At 45.1% G+C, this 26,330-nt stretch overlaps 1 protein-coding gene across 2 annotated transcripts in view; it reads left to right on the top strand.

Annotated features, from left to right (window-relative positions):
• Positions 1-5,317: 5,317 nt before the first annotated feature.
• GNPTAB (N-acetylglucosamine-1-phosphate transferase subunits alpha and beta) overlaps positions 5,318-26,330 on the top strand; it is a 52,474-nt gene continuing 31,461 nt past the window's right edge. Inside the window, exons 1-7 of one of the 2 annotated variants that reach the window (XM_035126757.2) lie at positions 5,318-5,628; positions 8,107-8,192; positions 16,738-16,857; positions 18,300-18,341; positions 20,714-20,919; positions 23,610-23,674; positions 23,908-24,042. In XM_035126757.2, coding sequence (XP_034982648.2) covers positions 5,512-5,628; positions 8,107-8,192; positions 16,738-16,857; positions 18,300-18,341; positions 20,714-20,919; positions 23,610-23,674; positions 23,908-24,042 — 771 coding nt within the window. In that variant the 5' untranslated portion in view covers positions 5,318-5,511. The remainder of the gene's footprint in view (positions 5,629-8,106; positions 8,193-16,737; positions 16,858-18,299; positions 18,342-20,713; positions 20,920-23,609; positions 23,675-23,907; positions 24,043-26,330) is intronic. The other variant, XM_035126756.2, reaches the window with a different exon arrangement.

The following is a 26,330-nucleotide window of genomic DNA, read 5'->3' on the forward strand; positions in this document are numbered from 1 at the left end:
ATATAGGAATAAAATTAGAAGGAAAAGCAGAAAGATTAGATTGATTAGACAAGGCATAGGCAACCTTTGGCCCTCCAGATGTTTTAGCCTACAACTCCCATGATCCCTAGCTAACAGGACCAGTGGTCAGGGATTATGGGAATTGTAGTCCAAAAATCTGGCGGGCCAAAGGTTGCCTATGCCTGGATTAGATATCGATTAGATTGATGTATTCACTGATGTTCTTTGCCTTTTATACAACACGGCAGTCTGTTTGTTTGCATGTCTGACTCATTAAAGTAACATATGAAGGTTCCACTTCATGTGTTTTATCTCTTTCAACTTGGCTCACCATGAGCATTGGTCAAACATTATTACTCAGTTGTACAGTACTATAAACAATACCCTGAGATTTTAGTATCCATGGTGGTTGTTAGCTACATCAGGACTTTGCACTTTGCTTACGTGTTTAAGGAAGTAGCTATGGTAAATGGGGCTTTTTGGCTGACAAGGTTCCTATTCACAATCCAACTGAAATTGAAGGAAAAACCAATTGCACATAGAGCAAAGGCATAGTAATTCTCCCTCTTTCTGTATCTTGTTATACAGGGACCACTATGGGCAAAGATTCAAATGTCAGCATTAACTGGAAAATATAGCTCTTCTCTTTCTGAAGTTTGGTCTGCAAGGAATAAAAGAGCGGAGCTAAAGAGTGTTGCCATAAAACCTAAACACATATAGTGGTATAGTATACAGATTAAGAAATCAGTATTAAAAGGATAAGTGCATATAATGGACTTCAAACAAATTAGAGGGAGAAAAAGCAAGTACGGTAGTTATTGCCTATAATCCACAATACACTTTAAATAAGTTATGTTGTCTTTCATGGAAGAATGCAAGTGTGCATAAACAGTAGTGCATATTTGATTTCCAGAACTGACTGACATGAAGGAAATGGACTGCTTCATTTAAATAAAAACCATGCAGGTAGTTGATTTGAGGATTATGTAATTATATTGCCTGACTCAATAGTCTCCACTTTCTGAAAAAACAACCTAGAGCATGTCACAAATTAATTAAAGGAAAGTTGTTGCCGATAACCTATGACTACCATAGAATATAAACAATTGTTTTCTTCTAATGTTTTGAATGTTTGTGGATTGAAACACAAATCAAAGGTAACTTCACGTTATAATTAGCCAGTGAATTTCTTTGACATTCAAATCAGGGTGAGTCTCAACAATGGGACACAAACAGACAAATGACTTGGAGGATTTTCATACCTTTATTTTATTATAACAACAACAACAACAACAATTTATTATTTATCCCCCACCCATCTGGCTGGGTTTTGCCCAGACCCTCTGGGTGGCTCCCAACAGAATAATAATAATAATAATAATAATAATAATAATAATATGCGACAAAACATCAAACATTAAAAACTTCCCCAAAGAGAGCTATCTTCAGATGTCTTCTAAAAATCAGATAGTTGTTTATTTCCTTACATCTTATTTCCTAAGAATCTTTTTTCAACCTTCTAGTAATTTTTTAATCTTAATTAATAAAAGTTTGTGGTCTCTATCAGTAGCGTGAAAGTAACTGAAGTTTCAAATATAGTTTCCTTTTTTAAAACTAGGGTAAAAGTTTACTACCGTGAAATAGTGCTGGTATGTAGTGCCAGACAGTGGAGGCGTGCAAAGGAAAAAGCTACGATTATTGTGATTTTGGCAACTGAAAATGGACTCTTTTTTTCCTTTTTTGCGTGGGTTAGGCCCTGTGTGTTTGAACAGCTAAGCATTAGATTAGCACTTAGGTGCAGTAATGGGCTGGGGAGAGCCAACAAACCGAGGCTGAATCACGAGAAGAAGGCGGCATGGTGGTACGGTTTGCAATATCCAGGAAGCAGCAGGTACATAGTTGGGAGGTTACCTCCTGGATCCAACATGGTCACTAGAAGCCCAAGTGGCCTTCGTGACAGAGAGTGCCTTTTTCCAGCATTGGCTGATTCACCAGCTATACTATTCCTGGACAGGGATCTCTTTATATTTGTATTCCCATAATCTCAGAGTCAGCAAACACTTAAGTATCCTTCCTTTTGCTGAGATACCCAGTTCTACCATGAAAACAGTCGAAAAACAACTGCCTACACAACACCCCCAACATAATAATACAGAAAGTTTTAGGCACCACCTAGTGGCAACAGTCTTGTGGTTACAGAAAGGAAATCTTCCTTTTCATAAGTGATAAGGGATGTGGGTGGCGCTGTGGTCTAAACCACTGAGTCTCTTGGACTTGTCAACTTGAAGGTGGGCGGTTTGAATCCCCATGACGGAGTGAGCTCCCATTGCTCTGTCCCAGCTTCTGCCAACCCAGCAGTTCGAAAGCGCGCCAGTGCAAGTAGATAAATAGGTACATTCTGATTTCTGTCACAGTGTTCCGTTGCACCGGAAGCGGTTTAGTCATGCTGGCCACATGACCAGGAAAGCTGTCTGTGGACAGACACCGGCTCCCTTGGCCTGAAAGCGAGATTAACGCCGCAACCCCATAGTCACCTTTGACTGGACTTAACCATCCAAGGGTCCTTTACCTTTACCTTTTACAACCTTATGAGGTTCTGAAACAAAATGTTGCCTTTTGGAGTGCTTCTTTTCAGAGTTCCAACTAGTCTCTAGACCAGTGGTTCTCAACCTGTGGGTCCCCAACAGTCAGGGATTGTGGGAATTGTAGTCCAACAACATCTGGGTACCCACAGGTTGAGAACCACTGCTCTAGACCAGGCATCCCCAAACTGCAGCCTTCCAGATGTTTTGGCCTACAACTCCCATGATCCCTAGCTAACAGGACCAGTGGTCAGGGATGATGGGAATTGTAGTCCAAAACTTCTGGAGGGCTGAAGTTTGGGGATGCCTGCTCTAGACCAACCCCTTGGTTTTCTTTTCACTTGCAAACAGTCAGTCAGGATTCCAGATCCACTGAACATGCGCAGAGTTCTCAGATCTCCCAGTCTGACCTGAAGTGTCCAGGTTTGCCTAGAGGTGGAGGACTTGAATCTTCAGGTGGGTGAGAGTGTTTTAATAATAATATTTAAAAAAATTAAGAAGACTGTGCATTCAGCTTGCAAGCTTAATATTGGCAGGAGCTGGCTACAAATTACTGTATAGCATAGTCACTCTGGGGAATTTGTCCTTGTCTCCTCTCTTCCAATTAACCTCCATCTCCAGGGCCCACTCCATGACAACACAGGGGAATGCCCCAGTAATGTCACCAGGAGCCACCACTAAGTCTCAGGTTTGGACCCTGAAATCTCTGTGTCTGGGATACTCCTGACCTGGCAACCATAGTCCTCAAAGGGTTTCAGGGTGTGGGGTGTGGAGGGTGTCCCACCATTTGAGGTTTTTTTTTGGGGGGGAGGTATGTCCAGACCTAGCTGCATTAAATTATTTTAACTTATCCATTGGTGTATATCAGGGGTCCCCAAACTACGGCCCCCGGGCCGGATGCGGCCCAATCGGCCTTCCAATCCGGCCCGCGACGACCCCCGCCGCCCGCTGCCGCCGCCCGCTCTCACGGCGCGCGGCGCAGCGACAATCAAAAAAATCGGCAAAAAATCGCCGAAAATCCTTTGTGCGCATGCGTACAGGCCTCTCCCGACCCGGAAGAGGTCATTTCTGGTGCACTTCCGGGTCGGGGGAGGCCCATACGCATGCGCACAAGCGATTTTCGGCTATTTTTTTCCGCCCGTGTGCGTGTGCGCATGCGCACGGGCGCGCACTCCCCCGCCCTCCGGCCCGCTGCGCGCGCACTCCCCTGCCGTCCGGCCCACCGCGCGGGCGGCGCGGCGGGCACCGGCCCGCCGCTCGGTAAGTCTGGGGACCCCTGGTGTATATGGACAACTCTCTCTTCTATACTACAATAGGTCCATTTCTAACGAGATAACACATTCCAGAAGACAGTGTTGGGAGGAGACTATAACTGTTTGCTCCATGGCAATTGTGCAATGGTGTACCAGAGTTCTATCCTTGTTTAACATCTACATGAAACTGTGTGTGATTTCATCAAGGAATATGGTGTAAGGTGTCACCAGTATGTGGAAACACCTAGCTGGTATTTCTTTTGAGTATTCAGATCAGCAGAAGAGCCTCTCCTGGCGGTTCCTGAGTTGTATTGTGCAGGCCCACGAAAAAGCCTTTTCAGTGGTGCCTCCACATCTGTGGAGTGAGGTGTGTCTTGCCCCCAAGTCTGTGTTCTTTCAGATGCTGCATACAAACGCCACCTTTGTCACCAAGAAGACGCTGGTGGATTAAGTCCTTTTTAGGGTGTTTTAGATTACACTGTTTATGTAATTTATGAGCGTTATTTTAATGCTTTTACATAAGTAATCTCTCTCTCTCTCACTCTCACTCTCTCACTCACACACATTAAAGGCTGAGGAAGAAAAATCAAGCCTGTTGCTGCCTCAAAAATCTGAACCATCATTCTAGACCTGACTGTGAAAAGCTCGTAAGAACACAAGCAGAGCTTGCTGGATCAAATAGCCCACCTAGTTCAGCATCCTGTTCTCACAGTGGCCAATCAGATGCCTATAGGAAACCCCCAAACAGTACCTGACTACTCTCTGCTGCTGTGGTTTCCAGCAAGTGGTATTCCGAGGGGAGGGACAACACAGCCACCATGTTTAGAAGTACGTACGGTAGCAGCAGCAATAGTAGTAATTTTATTATTTATACCCCGCCCATCTCGCTAGGTTGCCCCCAGGCAGCCCTTTCCTACACCTATCTGTATAATCTTTGACAGCCATCCAAGTTGGTGAGGTGACCATTGCCTCACCCTGTCGGAGCAGATTCCCGTTCGACTACGCGCCGTGTGAATAAGTGTTTCCCTCCCTTTTTGCCTGTACTGAATCGTCCCACTTCCCAGCTTCCTTCGGTGCCCCAAGAACCCTAGCAGCGCTACGAGGCAGAAACAAGGGACACGGGTGTGTGTGTGGAGAGAATAGACAGGGGGACAGACCCGTGTCTGCCCTCCCCTCCCTTTTAAACTTTTCTCATTTTTAAAACGCTTGCATTTGGCTGGGCAGACCTTCACGCAGCGTTTGCGGTTTAGACTGATTCGTTTAATTTAAAGACTGCGAGGAAGAAGGCCTTTCTTTAGCCAGCGGTCACGAGGCCGTGCAAAAAGGCCGACGAGCGCATGACTGTTCCCCGGGCAGAAAAGGGGACTCTCCGCGCAGCTGTTTCCTCCTGCTGCCGCTCGGAGCAAAGCCGCGCGCGCGCCCCTTCCGCTCGCGCAGCAAGAGGAGGCGGAGGCGGCGCTTGCCCGCTGCAGCAGCTGCAGGCCCGAAGGTGGCGCCGTGGCTCCGTAGATGGCGCCGTCGAGCCCGATCCCGGAAGCGGCCGCCTTTGGGATGCACCCGGCAGCGGGGTTGGGTGACGGCTGCTGCTGCTGCTGCTCGGATTGGCCGCTGGCCGCAGGAGAGGAAGGTGGGCACCGGCGGCGGCGGGCTTGTAGGGTGATGGTGGCCGTCGGGTCATGCTGCTGAAGCTCCTGCAGAGACAGACCTATACCTGCCTCTCCCACAGGTATGGGCCTTGCCTTTGCCTCGGAGGCATCGTCCTCATGATCGTCTCTGCCCTGCAGTTCGGAGAGGTGAGTGGAGACCTGCGGGGCCCGCTCAGGAGCTGCCGCCAGTAGCCAGCTGGTAGCCGGGGGGTTGTTTTGTTTGCAGAGCAGTATCCCCTCCCTCAGCCGCGCTTCCAAGATCCTTCTCCCGACTGTACTTTCCTTAAAATCCTGCTAAGGGTTCCTTCCCTCCCTCCCGCCCTCCTTGCATGTGACAGACAGTCCCGGTTTTCCCTCTTCCCGTCTCCGCTCCACTCCCCCCCCCGCCATCTTTCTTTCCCCCTGCATTTAAGCAGCTGCGTTACAGGCACAATTATCTGCTCCATTGCATCTCTTTTAAAGTCGGGAAGATAGCCTGTTGGATGGATTTCGGCCTGGCAGGTATGGTATGTGGCTCCTAAAGACACGTACTTTAGCAGAAACTTTATTTACAGCACGTGCTGTGCCCTTCTCATCTTCCTGAAGCCCCCATCCATTCTTCTACACGCACATCGTTTCCCTTGCCACTTTAATCGCCAGTTTTTCTTATTTATATGGCGCCCACTTCCCCCTGCATTCCCCCTGCCTTTTCTCTGGATTTCTCCTTGCATTTGTTATACTTCCTTTCTTTATGCATAGCTCCCATTACCTATTGTACAGTTTCCTATACTGTACAGTACTCTCCCAGCCTCCTCCTCCCGCCATATTCTATTCCTCCATAAGTTTTGGGCTACAACTCCCAACACCCCTCCCAGCGGGCATAGTTGTGCTGACTGGAGCGGATGGGAATTGTAGTTTGAAACATCTGGAGGTCACCAGGATGGCCAAGGCAGTAGTAAGGATTATTCCCAGTACTTTATGATGTTACCCAGGGAGTTTTGCTGTGTGTGGAGTTGGGAGTGGAGCAAAGAGGTGGAGAACAATGAGGAGAATTATGAAGGGTGACTGCAGCTGGAGGAAGAACAAGCAAAATGGATGTGTGTGTACTTGTCCCTTTTCCTTGTGAATGGTGGCAACCAAAACTTGGTAACTGTCAGCAGAGACAGTGGTTAATGATAGGCCCTAAAAAGTACTAGCCACTCCACCAAAATATACATGTTGTTGTTGTTTAGTCGTTTAGTCGTGTCCGACTCTTCGTGACCCCATGGACCATAGCACGCCAGGCACTCCTCTCTTGCACTGCCTCCCGCAGTTTGGTCAAACTCATGTTCGTAGCTTCGAGAACACTGTCCAACCATCTTGTCCTCTGTCGTCCCCTTCTCCTAGTGCCCTCAATCTTTCCCAACATCAGGGTCTTTTCCAAGGATTCTTCTCTTCTCATGAGGTGGCCAAAGTATTGGAGCCTCAGCTTCACGATCTGTCCTTCCAGGGAGCACTCAGGGCTGATTTCCTTAAGAATGGATAGGTTTGATCCTCTAGCAGTCCATGGGACTCTCAAGAGTCTCCTCCAGCACCATAATTCAAAAGCATCAATTCTTCGGCGATCAGCCTTCTTTATGGTAAAATATACATAGGATACTTGCAGAGAAACTGCTCTTGACAGTTTTTGATGCCTGTGTTCATGCAGATCTTGTGATCTGATGTGCCCCTGCTCCGTTCTTTATATCAGTTTTATCTCATTGTGTATCCCCAGTGTTGGGCCTCAGTGGGGAACAATGTGCTTAATAACATATGTTCTTAGCTTAAACAAGCTAAGAACCCAGCAGCAAACTTTTGTGTCCTAGTTATCAACATAAAGTCTTCATGTTGAAATAGTTTCTGGGATTGAAGCACCCGATTTATCTTGCTGACAGGGGAAGGGAGGGAAAGTGAGATAAGATGTGAACATTGTGTTTTCTAAATATAAAAGCTTAACTGTCCTTGAGTCTGACAAGTTGTGCAGATTTTGTAAATTTCTGGATGTAAAAAAGAATTTGGTCATCTAAAAATGATTTCAACATAGTTTGGATCGTCTGGAATGGCTCTTGAGGTTTGCATGTCTATGTGAGTAAGATGGAGAATTTCAGGAAAAACCAGATATAAGCATTGCTCTTCTTACAGTGTAATCCTAAACATGTCTACTGAGAAGGAAGTCCTGTTGTATTCAGCGGGGCTTAATCCCAGTGAGCGGGTTTAGGATTGTAGCCTTGGTATAAATCTTTTCAGTAGGAGGGAACTCAAACATTGACTTATTCCTTGCTGAAGCGTAAGTGGTTCTGCTCTTCTTTCTCTATTGGCCTCTCCAGATGACCTGTTTATTGCGCATTCATCCTGATTTGTTTGCATCCCGTTAGCAATTATTTCTTCTCACACTTTGCAGTGCATTTTCTCGTCACTTTCCAAACAGCAGTGAGGTGGAAGGATGCTATAATCTTCTTTAAATGTGCAAACCTAAAGTTCTGGTTTATGATCGATTCACTTCTGTAAAATAATGACAGCCTGGGATTGCCTTATACTACCATCTGAAGATCAGTGCCACTGATTTTAAATGTCAATCTAATGCATCACCATTTTACGGTATGAAATAAAATTCTACTTCTTTTGTAGGTTGTTCTAGAGTGGAGTCGGGACCAGTATCATGTTTTGTTTGACTCTTATAGAGACAACGTTGCTGGGAAATCATTTCAGAACAGGTAAGTCCCAGATCCAGAATGGCAGTCCCCCCCCCCTTGGTGTTTGTGAAAGCATTGGTGAACAGTTGCACAATGCGTTCTTTCCCCACCTTCAGCCATTTCATTTCTTCAAGCTGTCATTGCTAAAACAGTTTTCGATGGTGGGGGAAAGTGCCCAACAACTTTGCCTGCATGTTGCTACGCTTCTGTCCATCCTTCCTTCCTACCTACCTACCTACCTACCTACAGTCTATATATGAATCAGATTTCTGATGATGTGGCGGATAATGCAGAAGAAAAAGTGTGGTTGCAGAAAATGGCGATAAAACTTTTCCAAATGCTTGGCTGTCGCTTTGATACTCTGTCCATCTTTTCCATTGAACCTGTATATGGGTGTGCAATCTTTGTATCTATTGCCCCTTCTGCACTGTACATTTAAAACTGTATTATGCCATCTTGAAGAGTCATGACCTTCCCTAAAGACTCTTGGGAACAGTAGTTTGTGAAAGGTATTGAAAGTTGTTAGGACACTGTGTATCTCTCCCCCCGGAACTACAATTTCCAAACTTAACGGTGAAGAAGAGATATTAAATCCACCTGAGAATTGTATCTTGTCTGTTTTGACTTGCTCCTCAACTCAGACTCTTTGGCGTAATGCAGCATCACTTACACACACCTTTCCTCAAATCTTCTGTGAGCCTCAAGCAGATGGAAGCAATGCAAGAGACTCACGCTGCTCCTTCCTAATGCTTCCCTGCACCCCAAGTCCTCTGCACATGGCAGAGGATTCTTGTGTTCTACTGAAGCTTTGGAGCAGGCGGAAACTTTTGCTTGTTTTTAAGCTCAGCACATTGTGTGAGACTTCCCCCTGAGTTCTCCAGTTTTTGGAGGTGGCGTAGGGTACATCTCGTAGAGTCATCTTATCCAGAGAATAGTATGTCGTCCCTAAGAGCCAAGGATAAAGGAGGGGCTGCTTTTAAAAGAGGGAGTATCTGTAGTCGCAGCTGGTCTGATTGCAATGCCCTCATCTCAACAATTAAAGGTTCAAGCAACCTGATAGCAAAGTCTTGATAGAATGGATACACCTCTGGGTAGTCAGTTGGGTATATGCTACATCTGATTTTCAATATCATATTGTAATATTAGAGGGGCTCAGCCCTCCTGTTTGCTTCTCTTGCCAACCCCCCCTGAGAACGCCCTAGACCAGGGTGGCTGCAAAATAATAATAATAATAATAATAATAATTAATATTTATTATTTATACCCCGCCCATCTGGCCGGGTCTCCCCAGCCACTCTGGGTGGCTTCCAACAGAAGAATAAAACACAATAATCTATTAAACATTAAAAGCCTCCCTGAACAGGGCTGCCTTCAGATGTCTTCTAAAAGTCTGGTAGTTGTTTTCCTTTTTGACATCTGTTGGGAGGGCGTTCCACAGGGTAGGCGCCACCACCGAGAAGGCCCTCTGCCTAGTTCCCTGCAACTTGGCTTCTCGCAACGAGGGAACCGCCAGAAGGCCCTCGGTGCTGGACCTCAGTGTCTGGGCTGAACGATGGAGGTGGAGACGCTCCTTCAGGTATACTGGACCGAGGCCATTTAGGGCTTTAAAGGTCAGCACCAACACTTTGAATTGTGCTCGGAAACGTACTGGGAGCCAAAGTACTTTGGCATAGAACCTGCAGGCTGCATTCTTCTGTGTCCTGCAGAGAAGCAGGAAGAGAGCCCTTCTGCTGCCTTCCCAAAGCTGGATAAGTGAGGTGCCAGACTTTGGGAAGGAGGTGCGAGGCTCTGGAAGGGAATCCTCCCTCTTCCTTTCCAAAGCTGAGAAAGCACTATAACTAAACTTTCGGAAGGAGGCTGGATGACTGTAGGATCCTGTCAGGAGAGCCCTCACACCTCCTTCCCAAAGCTGAGTGCTGTGCTTATTCAGCTTTAGGAAGGCAGTCTGAGATGGGGGGGCATAAAACGTAGCTGAGGGCCGCCCAAGAAGGCATTGAGGGCCACATGCAGCCCTCGGGCCATGCGTTGGACCGCCCTGCTCTAGACCTTCCTCAACACACTGTGCAACTACAAAGCTCCCTTTTCACCTTCCTAACCTCATTTCTGAAACATTTTTTCTCTTTTCCCCAGGTCCACTTTCTACCCGCTATTTCTCTTTCACCCATATGGCCATACCTCTCCTACTCTTATTTCTGCAACTCCACCCTCCTTATTGTTGAATTACTTTGTTAGAAATCTATTGGAATAGAAGAATGGAAACAGGAACAGTAAAATGTGTTACAGCTCACTAATTTGGTTTTGACTGTGGTGGAGAAGTCATAGTCATGCCAGGTTTGAGTTTGAATCATAAAGATTACTCACTTGTTTCCGTCTTCTGACTTCAATTCCAAACAACCATTGATACACCCCCCACCCCCACCCCTGAGAACCACAGGACGTAAGTAACTGTGCATTATTTAATTAGCTCTTAAAATTTATAATGTGATCCTCAAGCTTCTTTTTCTTTCTGAAGTAATTAGTCAAAATAAATTCGGGGGCAATTGCATTGGCTCCCTAAAGTTCAGTAAAGCAGGAAAATTGTCTAGAAAGGTAATCTTCATTGAAAGCAGGATGTAGTTTTTGAGGTCATGTTGCTACGAAACATTTGTGGCAATTCTTCTCCACAGAAAATATAATCACTATTAGACATTTTAAATCCCCAGATATACCTTCCACTCACCGGTATAGTATACCTCCTGTCTACCAAGTAAAGTATTTATTTTCATTGTTGAACAATGAATGGGGTTTTTTTTCTTTGTAGACCGCAGGCCAATGAGGATGTGGCTGATGTTATCAGTCTTAATATTTCAGTTGGCTGCAGGGATCTATCTCTTCCTGGTTGCATGGCCTGTAAGATAACAGTATCTTTATATATCTGAAAATACAGTGTAGAACGTAACATCACCTTGGATATTAGCATCTTCATTATGTGTTTAATATTGAAAATATTTGTTACGGCTGAGAAATGGAGGAAGAGCTGAGAACTGGGAGCACAACCTGTACCTCTCTTTCTCCTCTTCTAGTTCTTTAGACAAGTGGCAGCTGCAGAGACTGGTTTCCTGGTTTGTTTTTTAGAACATCATCAGAATCCTGCTAGACCCGACCAAAGATCTGTCTAGTGCAGCCAACTAGATGCTTGTGGGAAGCTCACAAGCAGGAAATGAATGCAACAGTCCTCTCCTTGCTTGTGGTTGCAGCTGGTATTCAGAGGCTGCCTTTGACATTGGAGGCTAGTGGCATTTGATTAAAACCTTTGCTTAAAAATCTCCCAAGGAAGGAGAGCCCCACTACCTCTTTTTGGAAGCCTTTTCCACTGCTGAACAGCTCTTACCGTCAGAAAGTTCTTGGGATAGTGATTTTTATGTCTGAACTGAGCGATTAAATTTGCTCATTGTGGGTTTTAAGTGGAATTTACATGTGGTTAGGTTCACAGCCTTGGTTATCTTGCCTGGCTCCTTGGGAGATGCATTGATGGAGAATGTAGATGCCTTTTGAAACTCAGGAGCTTTCAGCAGCCTAGATTTCAAAACACTGACAATTTGGGAGCATTCACAGCTCATTGAAATAACACTTCTGCTTGGGTGAAAGCAGTGTTGGCCCAAGTGAAAAGTGGAAACTTGGAGAAGGGCTCGCAGGCCTCCTTTAATCCGATATTTTCCTGGTCGGTTCTGTAGCCAAGAGAGGATGGAATAAGGTTTTCTGTGCAAATACATCAGACTGACAAAGCAGCACAGTAAACCTAAAATAGGGAAAGGCTGTATATAAATAAAATCGACACTGGCATTGATAACTCAGAATCTGCTATGGAACAGATCTTTTAGTATAAACCATAATCTCCACCCAAGGGTTGTTCCCAGTTAATGTTTGGATTATCGTATCACAGGTTTTTCTCATGGTTCCTTTGACTGTGTGCTCCTGTTTCCTGGAGGGAACAGGTGCTCACATCCAAACTAAGCAGAATTTAACTTTCCAATTGTCAGCTCTCAAACTGAGGTTAAATCCTGCTGGGAACAGCACTGGGGAAAACACAGAATTGAACTCTCCTACCCCTCAGCTGGGGACGTGGGTGGCGCTGTGGGTTAAACCACTGAGCCTAGGGCTTGCCGATCAGAAGGTTGGCGGTTTGAATCCCTGCGACAGAGTGAGCTCCCGTTGCTCGGTCCCAGCTCCTGCCAACCTAGCAGTTTGAAAGCACCTCAAAGTGCAAGTAGATAAATAGGTACCGCTCTGGCGGGATCGCCAGAAGCGGCTTTGTCATGCTGGTCACATGACCCAGAAGCTGTACGCCGGCTCCCTCGGCCAATAAAGCGAGATGAGCACCGCAACCCCAGAGTCGTCCACGACTGGCTCTAACGGTCAGGGGTCCCTTTACCTTTACCCCTCAGCAGACATCACATGTGATGTCCACAGATTGACAGGTGAATGTGGGTTCAGGGTAGGGGCCCTCATGGGTTAAATGACTGATGGGGCAAGATTAGAAACCACTGGGGGGCATCCCTGGTTTAGAGCAACTGTTCTCCCAGCCCTACCTAGAGATGCTGAGGTTTATACCTGGGACCTGCAAAGCAGGTTCTGTCCCACTAAGCTATGGCTCTTCGCTGAAGAGCTATGTGCTCTTCTCCTAACCTTCTGGAAGAGGAAATAATGGAGTCCTCCAAGAGCCGTCTTTTGTTCCATCTCTGCCAGCATCGCCTCCTGATCAGAAGCAGTATTTCAATCTGCTGCTGCCGCCAGACTGAAAGGAATTTCCATTTGTTTCTGTATCATGCCTTCCTTTGTGTCCTAAGTGTCGGCCAGTCTCTTTGCATAAGCCAGGTGATTAAAAATAAATTGTTTTTGGATAATTGGTGGTGTAGGATGGCTTGCCAGCATTTCAAGGATTGGGCAGACACAATAAATGTTTTAATTTTCCTTAACTAAAATTAAACTCCCTAGGGATGCCAGATTTAACTTGAGACACTTGTCTATCTGGATCAGCTCTCGAAAAAACTCTTGTTATTTGGCCAAAGCAAACCTTCCATTTATACAGCTGTGTGGGTCATGTTCCAGCTACTGAACAAAGTCTATTTATCATTAAGAGGCATGGCTAATTTGGGGTGTAGCAGGGTATTAAGAATATCCCAGTAGACTATGTTTTTGTAAGATAAAATAAGGTGTTGCAGAACCATTGCACGTGTGTTACAGGACTTTAATAATGGTGCAACGGCAAGGTTCTAAGGAAAAGATTCACCTGTAAGCCAATTCATGCAGGGTTCGGGGTGCATATATTCCCTGTCTAGCAGGTCTTGAAAGGAATCCTCATACAATGATATGAGATAGAGATTTTTCCTTTTCTAAGACTGCAAAAGTAGATGTAAACGAATAGATATAAAGCCAGTCAAACCAGGCAGTTTTGAAGCTGGAATTAACTTTATAATTGTAATTAACTTTTTTTTTTTAAAGGCAACTACCCCTATTAAGTATACTTATTAAATATCTACTTAACTCTCACACACTATCTATTGGTAAACAGGAAAACAAAGTACATGTAATCCAATGTGGTAAACTGGATCTCAGATAATTTATGACAGGCTTCCTCAACCTTGACCCTCCAGATGTTTTGAGACTACAATTCCCTCTTAGAATTTTGAAGTGTCAGGCATAGCTCTAGTGGCTTTAGCCCAAACGTAGCAGAGTTTTCCTGCACAGCGCAGAAGCTAATTGAGGTGGAAATGACTAGTTGGCTAGACGCAGAATAACTATTTACAGGATTTAATAAAAGAAAATAAAACAAGCAGAGTTTCTGCATGCAAAGCAAAGCAAAATAAATCCTCTCTGTCTCTCTCTCTCCAACCATACACAGCACTCCTACTCCTAACACCCAACAAGAAACAACTGTGCTAGCATTCCTAGATAACAGAGTTCAGTGCTGGTCGTTAAGCGAGTAGTTTCCAGGCCAGGCAGACCTTGGCTTTCTGCCAAGAGTAAATTGACACTGCCTTGAGTTAACTGTGTGAAGCAAGAATCTGTAAGTTTCCCATGAGAATCAATTAACAGAAACTGAACATTCCCATCATCCCTAACCACTGGTCCTGCTAGCTAGAGATCATGGGAGTTGTAGGCCAAAAACATCTGGAGGGCCGAGATTGAGGAAGCCTGATTTAGGACATGGAGAATTTGGGGCCCCTTGCAGAATGGCCCTCATTGCCCCTTTTCCTCACTTTGTAGATATTTTTTAGTATGAACAGAGATGTACCTGCATACATTCGGGGGCCAGTGGATGCCATTCACTTGTTCTTTTTGCCCCAAACAAGTGATGGACAGATTGTAAGCGGTTCCAGGGGCAGCAGCATGCTGTGGTTTGTACAAAACATGTAGATGAAAGGAATCACTTTCTCGCACCGCAAAGTAGTTAAACTATGGAGGTTGCTGCAACGGTAGCAATCGCCACCAACTTTAGAAGGGGATTTGACAAATTAATGGAAGAGAAGGCTATCAGTGGCCACTCGTCATGGTTTGCTCTGGAGTTCCTCGGAATATTTGGGATCGCAAGTGGAAGTGATCCGTTGTGCTTGTGGGCTTCCTTGATTGGCTGTTGTGGGAACAGAATGCTGGGCTCGATAGACCTTTGTTTTGAACCGGTACGGCTACTCTTTACATTCGTTCCTTTGTATATCTGTGGGTGAAGGAATGAGGCCTCCCTCGGTCCCTTCCTGGACATTTGCTGATCATAGGCACCAGGTGGGACTGCATGTGAGCTGGTACTATGTGTGTTAGAAGAGGGTGCGCAGGGGGCCTGGCTGTAGCGAAGTCAGGAAAAACAGAGAGTCAGGATGTCTCTTTGGCCAATTTAACACAAACAGTGGCCTAGCCAGAATAAATCATGAATGGCTGGTTGTGACACATTGTTTTCCTCCGCAGAAGTGTTTTTAGAAGGGTTCCGACAGAGGCATAGGTGGAAAATGTTACATTGAGTTTGAAAATCCATACTGGTTTTGAACTTGGGCAGGATGTGCCAGCAGAAAATGTGATTTGCCCCTCCTACTTTTCATAAGAGTTTTCCAGAGTTATAAGTTAGGATCTGAACTCCTGAGTTAAGAGCTGAGTTTAGGAATTAAGACAGTGGTTGTCAAACCCTGGGGAAGACCATGGAACACCTAAAAGAGGGAAACAAACTTTTTGGCTTCCTGAGGCAGGTGGGACCTTCCTCTCCACACCAGCCATAGATTAAATGCCTTGTGGCAGAGGAGCCTAACAGATTCACGCTGGATTTGTTGAAGTGCCCTGCTTCCCCACTTGCCACATTATAATCCCATTCTTGTTTATGAAAGCACCATTGCTTCGTTCTAATGGTGTGTCTATATGGTTTCTTGATGGATCAGAGATGGCTTAATGTGGGAGGTGAGTGCCTTCTTCCATGGATCTTTGCACACAGTGATGGGTTGCATGCAATTATGACCCTGTGCAAGGAGCTCTGCATAATCTGCTATGGGAGGGGTTTTTTTGGGGGGGGGGGTATTATGGTAGATGTAAGTTTTATTTGTCCATGGAGTTTTCTTGGCAGGGATACTGGAGTGGCTTGCCAGTTCCTTCTCCAGGTGGATCACGTTTAGTCAAAACTCTCCACTATGACCTGTCCATCTTGGGTGGCCCTGCATGGCATAGCTCATAGCTTCTCTGAGTTATTCAAGCCCCTTCGCCACGACAAGGCATTGATCCATGAAGGGGAGGCATTGATCCATGAAGGGTGCTGGAGGAGACTCTTGAGAGTCCCATGGACTGCAAGAAGATCAAACCTATCCATTCTTAAGGAAATCAGCCCTGAGTGCTCCCTGGAAGGACAGATCGTGAAGCTGAGGCTCCAATACTTTGGCCACCTCATGAGAAGAGAAGAATCCTTGGAAAAGACCCTGATGTTGGGAAAGACTGAGGGCACAAGGAGAAGGGGACGACAGAGGACAAGATGGTTGGACAGTGTTCTCGAAGCTACGAACATGAGTTTGACCAAACTGCGGGAGGCAGTGCAAGACAGGAGTGCCTGGCGTGCAATGGTCCATGGGGTCACGAAGAGTCGGACACGACTAAACGACTAAACAACAACAACAAGTTTTATTTATGTATTAAGACATTTATATATCTCCTGGTCTAAAAGCAGCACACATTTAAGAACGGGGATCCAAACTCAAAAATAAACATTTGAGAAATATTGCATTGGAAGGAAAGAACATAAAAAGTTGCAAGTTTTAGGAAGCTTTCTAGATGCAGGCAAAAAGGGTGCAAGATGATGACTAGAGTACAGTAAGTGTATTTTTAGTGTGTGCTGATGCAGAAGCACATTGATTAAAAATGAGAATTTGATGAAGAAACAAAGCTTAACTGAATGTTTTGATTATGCCACACATAATGGAAAAGGTTTATCGTTTGAAACCCATGAGTTTCAACTGACTGTTTGCAGGCAAACGTAATCTGTGCTGCTGTGAATTGCTTTTCAATTTAAGCCTGGACAGGTTGAGCAGGTTTCTCTCTCTTAATGGGATTTCTCTTATAGGCTTTGCTTGCCAATGCCTATTGATGTGGTGTACACCTGGGTGAATGGCACAGATGTTGAGCTGATCAGGGAACTGCAGCAAGTGAGGAAACAGATGGAGGAAGAACAGAGAATGATGAGGTAAGAACACTTCTCTGCAAGCACAATGAGGTGAGCTGCCCTGGCTGGAGGTAAGAAAACTAAAACAATTGGGTTCTATCAAGTTTTGCTCCCACTCAGAGTTGAAACTAATAAACATGAGTAACTTGGTTGGCATCCATCTGCCTTGGGAGACCATAGAGGAGCACGCCTTTGAGGGCACGCCTTTGGGGGTGAAGTCAAACTGTTGTAAGGTTATAGCACCTTCTGCAGCTGTAGAGACTTGCTAACGTAGGCCCATTAATTTCAATGGGTTTACTGTGAGTAGGACTTAGTCGGATACAGCCCAAGGTTTTGCCAGAAGGATGTGAACTCCCTAAGATGCCATAGGCTTTTGCAGGTGAGTATATTCATAAGATTGGCTTTTGCCGTTGGTCTATCCTTGTTCTTACGGTACCTGTTCCTATTCTTGCCCATCCAGTGTCAATTGGAAGAAAACGTCTAGATACTTCATGTTAGAGAATTTTGCATGTTACCTGTTTTGTGCTTCTGGTGTAATATTTGAAAAGGGACTTGCATGTAGGATATTAGCAAGTTGATTCATACCTGCAGCTTGTACATCTCCCACATATAAGACTCTTTTTTGAGAGAGTATTGTATCAGGGGCATAGCATTTTGCTTTCTCGGGTGCTAATAATTATTGTCTCCTCACTTGCAAGCAGATAACATGAAAAGTGTTTTGTATGTTCAGCTGGCTCTGATCACTTGGTTTGAGTGCGACTGTGATAGTTGTCTTGTTCTCACCAAAGAGGAGGCTCCCTGATTCTTGCCTTAGTTCAGAGTGCTCCAAACAGTGAACTATATAGAGGCTATAGCTACATTTGGATTTATAGAACGACCAAGGATGCTATGAACACCTGGAACCATCTGGAAGGCGATGTTATGGTGTCATGTGAATGCTGCTGGAAAACTCTTCAATGCGTCTGTGGCTCTTTGCAAGGACTGCAAAGTTTGTAATCAGTTTGCTTCATGGGTTGTCCAATTCGATTGAGAGTCTCTGCAACAATAGCCAACGTAAACATTTATGCCCTGCCATAGTCAATTAATCCATGAGGTTAGCTGCTTGCAGGCCTTATGCTCTCTGTGGGAAGCTGCCATATTGAAGTGTGTTTCAGCAGCCTTGATTTGTAGGAAGGTAATTAAATTGGCCATTCATCCTGTAGATTATCGGACACGGCTCTCAATTCTTTAATTGAAGCACCTGTGCTTGAATTGCTTCTGTGTCCTAATAGGTGGCATGAATGGGAGAGATTTGATGCTGTGACTTATTCTGCTACTTCTGGGTTTTGTGCGCAAAAACTCGCATTATTGAGATTCTGTTACTTTTCTACAGGGCGATGAGAGTAACTAGAACCTGTGTGCATTTTGGGTGTATATGTTAATTCAGGGGGAATTTAATAGTTATGCGTTTACTTGTACTTTAGGGAAATTCTTGGAAAGAATACAACTGAACCAACTAAGAAAAGGTAAGAAATAATATAGGTGTTTTTTTGTTTAAAAGGCTTTCAACTATCAATATATTAATTTCTGTGTGAACTTTAACTGACACTATAATTTCAAGTGAGTGAAATAAATAAATTTAAAATAGCCATGATCAAGGGGTAGGACAAAACTGGTACACTTTCCCTCATGTCCTAAAGTAAATAATTCATTTTTAAATTATTGTTGTTGTTGTTGTTTTGTTTTATTTCTTGTACCCTGCCCAGCTGACTGGGTTGCCCCAGCCATTCTGGGTGGCTTTCAACTAAATATAAAGGAATACAACAAAACATCAAGCATTAAAAGTTTCCCGAAACAGCGCTGTCTTCAACTGTCTGCAGAAAGTCATTTAATGGTTTATCTCTTTGACATCTGACAAGAGAGCGTTCCACAGGGTGGGCACAACTACCAAGAAGGCCTTCTGCCTCATTCCCTGCCTGGTCACTCAAAAATCAGACTTTTGTAGCTATTCCCAATGGTCCGAACACTCCTAAAGCAATATGGGTGATGACCACCCTCCTGGCGGGCTGGTGCCCTGTGCCACCCAGCCTGGCCGTAGGGCCGGCCCTGACAGTAGTGGTTCTTCCCCCCCCCCCAACAACTTGAAAATGGCTGAGGGTCTTGGCAGACCACTTAATAACTTTTTTTGCCTGTTGTGGTAATTTCAGTGCACTGTGCTGGCTGCTGTATGGTGGAAATAAAATTGCCATACAATAAAATACAATATATAAGAAATAAAAGAAGCAATGAAATACAATTTAAAAAATCAATATGAATATTTAACATGCCGGACCTGCTATCTCCCATCTACAACCACAAATCCGCAGACGCACCAAGGGCAGCCTAAATGAAGCTCATGGACCACAGCGAACCCCTATAGTACCGTGTTTCTCCAAAAATAAGACACCGTCTTATGTTTATTTTTCCTCAAAAAAACACACTATGGCTTATTTTCGGGGTCTGTCTTATTTTCGGGGTCTGGCTTATTTTCGGAGAAACACGGCATACTGTGCATAGCTGCCAAGTATCCCGTATCCGCCGGGAAAACCCCTTTTTTCTTACTGTTTCTCGGGGGTCTCCCGTTTGGTGATAAATCCCGGCATTCTCCCTTAAATTCGCTTCTTCCCGGCGGCCATTTTTCTGGTGCCGCTTTGCCCTTCTATGGGCACCAGAAAATGGCGCCGCCGGCGCCGGAAGTCGCTTCCGCGCATGACCGGAAGTTGCATGACACGACTTCCGGTGGCGCTTCGCCCTTCTATGGGCCTCAGAAAATGGCGGCGCCGGAAGTCGCTTTTACGTGTTTCCGGTCATGCGCGGAAGCGACTTCCGGCGCTGGCGCTGCCATTTTCTGATGCCCATAGAAGGGCGAAGCGCCACCGGTCATGCGCGCACTGCCGATCCCGGATCTTTACGACCCGGACTTGGCAGCTATGATACTGTGACATATGACATATATGTAAAGAAATGATTACTTTAAGTACAGATTTGACTTGGGATATATTTCTGCAAAATAAGGACCAGGTGCGCAGCCTGGGAGTTATTTTGGACTCACAGCTGTCCATGGAGGCACAGGTTAATTCTGTGTCCAGGGCAGCTGTCTACCAGCTCCATCTGGTACGCAGGCTGAGACCCTACCTGCCCACAGACTGTCTTGCCAGAGTGGTGCATGCTCTGGTTATCTCCTGCTTGGACTATGTGGGGCTACCTTTGAAGGTGACCTGGAAACTGCAATTAATCCAGAATGCGGCAGCTAGACTAGTGACTGGGAGTGGTCGCTGGGACCTCATAACACCGGTCCTGAGAGATCTACACTGGCCCCCAGTACATTTCCGAGCACAATTCAAAGTGTTGGTACTGACCTTTAAAGCCCTAAACGGCCTCGGTCCTGTATACCTGAAGGGGCGTCTCCACCCCCATCGTTCAGCCCGGACACTGAGATCCAGCTCTGAGGGCCTTCTGGCGAGAAGTGAGGTTACTGGGAACCAGACAGCGCCTTCTCGGTAGTGGCACCCTGCCCTGTGGAACACCCTCCCAGCAGATGTCAAGGCAATAAGCAACTATTTTACTTTTAGAAGACAACAGAAGGCGGCCCTGTTTAGGGAAGTTTTTAATGTTTGATGCTGTATTGTTTTTAATATTCGGTTGGAAGCCGTCCAGAGTGGCTGGGGAAACCCAGCCAGATGGGCGGGGTATAAATAATAAATTATTATTAATATTATTATGAATAAACAGAGAGCAGGCAACACCATTTTTGGGTGTGTGTGCATGTGTGCTTATTTACAAAAGCTAGTCAAAGCTGAATAGCCACGTGCAGCTTTGAACCTGAGAGCAAGCCTGACTTTTGCTGTCTTGATCCTAGTGAGAAGCAACTGGAATGTTTACTGACACACTGCATAAAAGTGCCAATGCTCGTCTTGGATCCAGCTTTGCGGAGCAACATCACTCTTAAGGACCTGCCATCTGTCTATCCCCTGCTGAGATCTGCCAACAATATATTCCTGGTTGCGAAGCCAAAAAACCCTTCCACCAACGTTACCGTAGTTGTGTTTGACAGTTCTAAAGAAGGTAAGGATCTATTTTAAGTCTTCTCCCACTAATTGGCAACATATGGTTTTAGTTTACCATAGGATTACTGCTGTTTCAGGGGACTCTTCTCTAGGGGATTTCCTCCTTCTTCTCCTGTTGTTGCAATGATTAAAGGATGTCAGTAGATAAACTTAGTAAGCAGAGGAGAATGTGTCCTAAAAAAGCTCCCCCCCCCAAATGTTCTAGAAACTTGATTTAAGTACAGTATATGTAGAGAAAAATGTACACGTAGTGAGTGATTTGGTGTCCCCCAGTTTATACGCAAAAATATTGGTGGTGGTGCCTCCTTAATGAAAATAACATGACATTACCACTTATTTTATTTGGAGAACAATTTGTTACAGTTTCTTAATTTTTCAACAACAGCAGCAGAGGGATTTTGCATTGGGCAAATAGAAATAGAAATACTTTATTGTCACTGTACCACTTGTTTACAGTGAGATTAAACAAGCCCCCTCCCCCCCCACAATCTCTTAGTCCTTGTCACTCTGTGTGCTGTCGTATGACCACCAACCCCGAACATCAACTGCAATGTTGCTGTCTTCCATTCAGCAGCCTCACGGGCCATGGGTAGAAACTGTTCTTTAACCTGTTGGTGCGGCTTATCATGCTTCTATATCTCCTGCCCGAGGGCAGGAGATTTAAAAGGTGCTGGCCAGGGTGTGAGTCATCCCTGAGAATGTTCCTCGCTCTTCTGAGGCAACGGTCTCTTGCGATAACATCTAGTGGACTCAGGGGACAGCCCACGATAGCCTGTGCTGTCTTCACCACCCTCCGTAGGGGCTCTCTGTCCATGGCTGTCAAACCAGCATACCACACCGTAATGCAGTATGAGAGAACACTTTCTATTGTGGACCGATAGAAGGAAATCATCAGTTGCTGTCAAACTTGGTTCTTTCACAAGACCCTGAGGAAATGAAGTCTCTGTTGGGCCTTCTTACCCACCTGGGCTGTATTGAGTTTCCAAGTTAGGTCTTCACTAAGATGGACTCCCAGGTATTTAAAGGAAGAGACTCTCTCCACACAGCCCCCCCCCCCGATATACAATGGGGCTAGCTCCCCTCTCTTCCTCCGAAAGTCCAACATCTCCTTTGTCTTGCCAATGTTTAGGTGCAGATTGTTCTCAGAGCACCATGTGGATACCTTTTGAACCTCCCCCCTGTACGCAGATTCGCCACTGCCTGTAATTAAACCCATTATGGTGGTGTCATCAGCAAATTTAATAAGTGCAGTAGATGGGTCAGATGAAATGCAATCATATGTATATAACGAATACAGGAATGGACTTAGCACACATCCCTGTGGAGTGCCAATGCTGAGCTTCAGGGAGGTAGATGTAACAGGCCCAATCCTCACTCTTTGTGTCCGATCTCTCAGAAAGTCTTTAATCCAATCACAGATGTTAGACGAAAGGTCCAGGTCCCTTAGCTTTCCGATGAGAATGTCTGGAAGGATGGTATTGAAAGCTGAGCTATAATCAATAAACAGTATTCTGACATAATTCCCTGGTCTCTCCAGATGACTCGCTGCAAGGTGAAAAGCTGTAGCAATCTGTTGACCTATTTCTCCTGTAGGCGAACTGATGGTTATCAAAGTGTGGACCATGTTGTAATTGTTCTCTCAGTGCTCTGCATTTTGCTTTCATGATGAGGTGAGGTGTTGCATAGCCTGTTCAGATTGCCTTTCTTGCTCTTTGAGACGTGCCACTCACGGTCCCTTGAGACATTGCTGCCCACAAGAGACACTGATGGATCTTCTTTGTCTGTACACAAGGAGATGGTAGTTGTATTTATTTTTTATTTTGTTTATGAAGCACTTCCCGTAAAACACCCCAGAGCAATTTTAACATTAAAAGCAATTCCGTGTCCAACAGAGGAACAGGGATTAAACAAAAAACAAAAAACTCCACTTAAAAGGCTTGTTGGAAATGAAAGGTCTTCAATAGGCAACCAAAAGATAATATATGAGAGTGAATATGTGCTGCCACATTAAAGGCCAAATTCCTAGGTCATATGGGACAGATTGCCTGACAATATGGTATCTGTAGGAGGCCATTGTCTGCGGAGCACAGTAATCGGATGACTATATAAGGGTCGAGACAGTCTTTTAGGTATCCTGGTCCCATAGGACTTTGTACCAGCACCTTGAACTTAGCCCAGTAGCTAATCGACGCAAAATAGCCCCATGAGGACTTTCTTTGGGGAGAGAGTGTTGGAAAATGGAGGGAGGGACATTAAATGGAGTTGCTGGAATCCTTCATCCTGCAACATTTTGTTACAGGTCCCAACCTCCAGATAAAACATGTTTTCTTACTTCTTATTCTGTTAGCAATAGCTGATGCAGAGAAAGCTCTTCATCATGGGACTGTGGCATTGGGATTTGTTTCTCCCATTGGCTAACAAACATTGCATTTGGCTTTGAAATTTAATAACCAACTCTGATGGTTCGGGGGCAAGTTATCCCCATTCTGCAGTATTGTTGTTTAAAAAATATTTATTTCATAAAATTATATACCACTGGATTGTAAGAGAAAATTGTAAGAGAGAAAGTGTCCCATAGCAAGTATATGTGAGATCTTAAAAGAGTTTTTATTTACAAATTATGCAGTGTATTGCTGCAAAAATTCTGTAAAAGTTTTGATCTGTGATTTGAATTATTGAATATTCCAGCTGAAGATGCCCATTCTCAGATGTTAAAGGAAAGCAGCAAGCAAGCAGTGTGGAGAGGCTATTTGGTATGTTCCTTTAAAATGATGATGGTATACATACTAGAAAGTTTGGATCCTTGCAAGGTCCTGTTTCTAAAAATTCTTTGTTTTGCTGTAATATTTCCATAACTGCTGTAATAGCTTGTAAGTAAAATTTTCATGCTAAAAGCGTGAGTTCTCCCCTGGGGGGCACAATGGGAAAAAATGTGTTAATTCTTTAAAAAGAGAATTAAGTAAATAATAAATTCCCTTACTTGCAGACTACAGACAAAGAAGTTCCTGGTTTAGTAATAATGCAAGACTTAGTTTTCCTCAAAGGATTTCCACTTACATTCAAAGAGACAAATCAACTAAGAGCGAAACTGCCCGAAAGCCTTGCTTCCAAGATAAAGCAGGTAAGTGTCAACTAGGATAAGATTAAAATATAGCAGATGATTGTGAATAATGGAGTAAACTTTCTGCCAAAAACCATTTTCTCCTTGCATGCAAATCAAAATGAATTCTCCTATTCATTTACCATTGTAGTAGTCTCATAGGTTATTCAAAAGATGCCAAATCCTGATTTGAAAACTTTGGCTGCAAACTAAAAATTCTGATGGAGATGGCCTGCTTGAGGCAGGAAATCCAGGAAGTTGGTCTAGTTCAGGGGTCGGCAAGGTTTACCTCGCCCGGGCCAGTTCACTCCAGCGGAGATCCCTCTGTGGGCCGGATTGCGCACCCGCCCACGAGTTCCGGTGCTGTGGAAGCGAGTACCTGCGCTGCGCTGTGCCAGTTTAGCGCAGTGCGCGGGGACTCGCCGAGAAAGTGGCTCGGTTTGGGGGTGGCTCGTGGGCTGGTTAAATGACCCCCGTGGGCTGCTTGTGGCCCACGGGCCTTAGGTTGCCGACCTCTGGTCTAGTTCTGCATATGCACCATACATTGAAAGCACCATCCCCGCTCCAAATCCTGGGAACAGTGGCTTACCTCTCACAGAGTTGCATTTCCCAGCACCCATAACACACTGAGGTTCCTATGGTCACTTTAAATGTATGGTGTGTACACCTCCCAAGTGTCCTACAAGACCTTCCCCAACTCCACAATTCTATGAGCTCTGGCACCCTGAATTACAAGCCACTGGAAATGTAAACTATGTACAGTACCTGCATATGCCCAATTTTGCATTAGCCCAATAAATATCTGTCACAGATGGGTGTTGGCTACTCCCGAGTAAGCACTCCACACATCCTCTGGATTTTTCAGAGTTTTATTGTGCATGCTATATACAGTAGTGAGATGTCTCAAATCATGTCTGCTCTGCATGGGGCAGAAGCCCACAATGGCGTCTCGTGGGCTCTGACCCCCCTTTTAAGACTGGGCATCCAAACGCTCCTCCTCCTTGCTCTATGGGTCCTCCGTGGTCCCAAACCAGGCTCCTGAGGTGCCGGTCTACCTCCTTTCCAGCCCCTGCTGAAGCTAGCTCCTCCCCTGCTTCCCTGCTACCAACCTGGAGCTGAGCCACCAGGACTCTGCAGAGCCCTGTACCCGTCTTAACCCTTCCTGTTCCTGATTTAAACTCCCAGACTTGCTGCTGCTCTCCCATCTGATGGAAGTAAGCAGAGTGGGCTGCTCTCTGCAAGCCCTCTCTCTTACAATATCCTTGGCGTGCTTTGCAAAAAGTGTTTGCTGCATTATTCTAAACTGAACTCGCAAAAAAAGTCTGCCTAACAGTGTTGGTCAACACACACAGCTGTTTTGGACCGAATTCAAAGTTGCACGCATGCCCTACGTGGTCTACGTATAGAACCATATGCTTGCACATCAGATCTAACTTTTATATAGGATCTGTGCAGCTACTTCCATCATTTTTTGTGAATTAAAGGCTTAAAGAGATTGGGCAATCCCAGTGGGATTTTGGTCTTCCCCACCCTCCTCACTCTTTGAACAGCAGAGTCATCTTACAAGCATCTTTTGGTTTCAAAAGTGGTATGCAGCCTGATAGGCTGATGTTTGAGAAACTCAGCCCTTAGGCACCCAGATGTTAGTGTGTAGTTCTTTGGATCCCAGCCATTATCCTTGCTCAGATGCCTTTGTTAAATCCTTACTACAAGGAAGCTGTTCTATTAAATTGTTCCACACTACAGTCATACCTCATGTTGCGTCTGCTTCAGGTTACATGTTTTTGGGTTGAGTCCCGCGCCAACTACCAGAATGGGTTACTTCCGGGTTTTGCCGCTCGTGCATGTGCAGAAGCGCTAAATCGCGCTTTGCTCATGTGCAGAAGCGCTAAATTTCGCCGTGTGTGCAGCCGCGGCACTTCAGCTTGCGTCAGACGAGCCTCTGGAACGGATCCCGTCCGTAACACAAGGTTCCACTGTACTGTACAATAGTTAAACCGTTGTGTTTCTGCTCTCACAACTGGATACAAGTCTGATTATTTGAGTGCCTCTTTAGCTGTTATATTGTTGCACCTTCTGATACTTGCCTCAAGCTGGTCTTCCGCCTGATTTAAAGAAGTCTTTAACGGTACGGATTGATGGAATGAATGTGTTGCAATCAATTTAAATTGCACAACTTTGCATTTGAGCAGAACAATGAAATTCTGTAAGAAAAGAAATCCAATCCAGTTCCAATCCAAGGCACTGGAAGTTGGAAGAAAAAGTTGGTACCATTGAAACAAATAATTTGTTTCATTTAATGCCATAGT

The sequence above is a fragment of the Zootoca vivipara genome, chromosome 10, assembly GCF_963506605.1.
Source record: "Zootoca vivipara chromosome 10, rZooViv1.1, whole genome shotgun sequence".
NCBI lineage: Eukaryota > Metazoa > Chordata > Lepidosauria > Squamata > Lacertidae > Zootoca > Zootoca vivipara.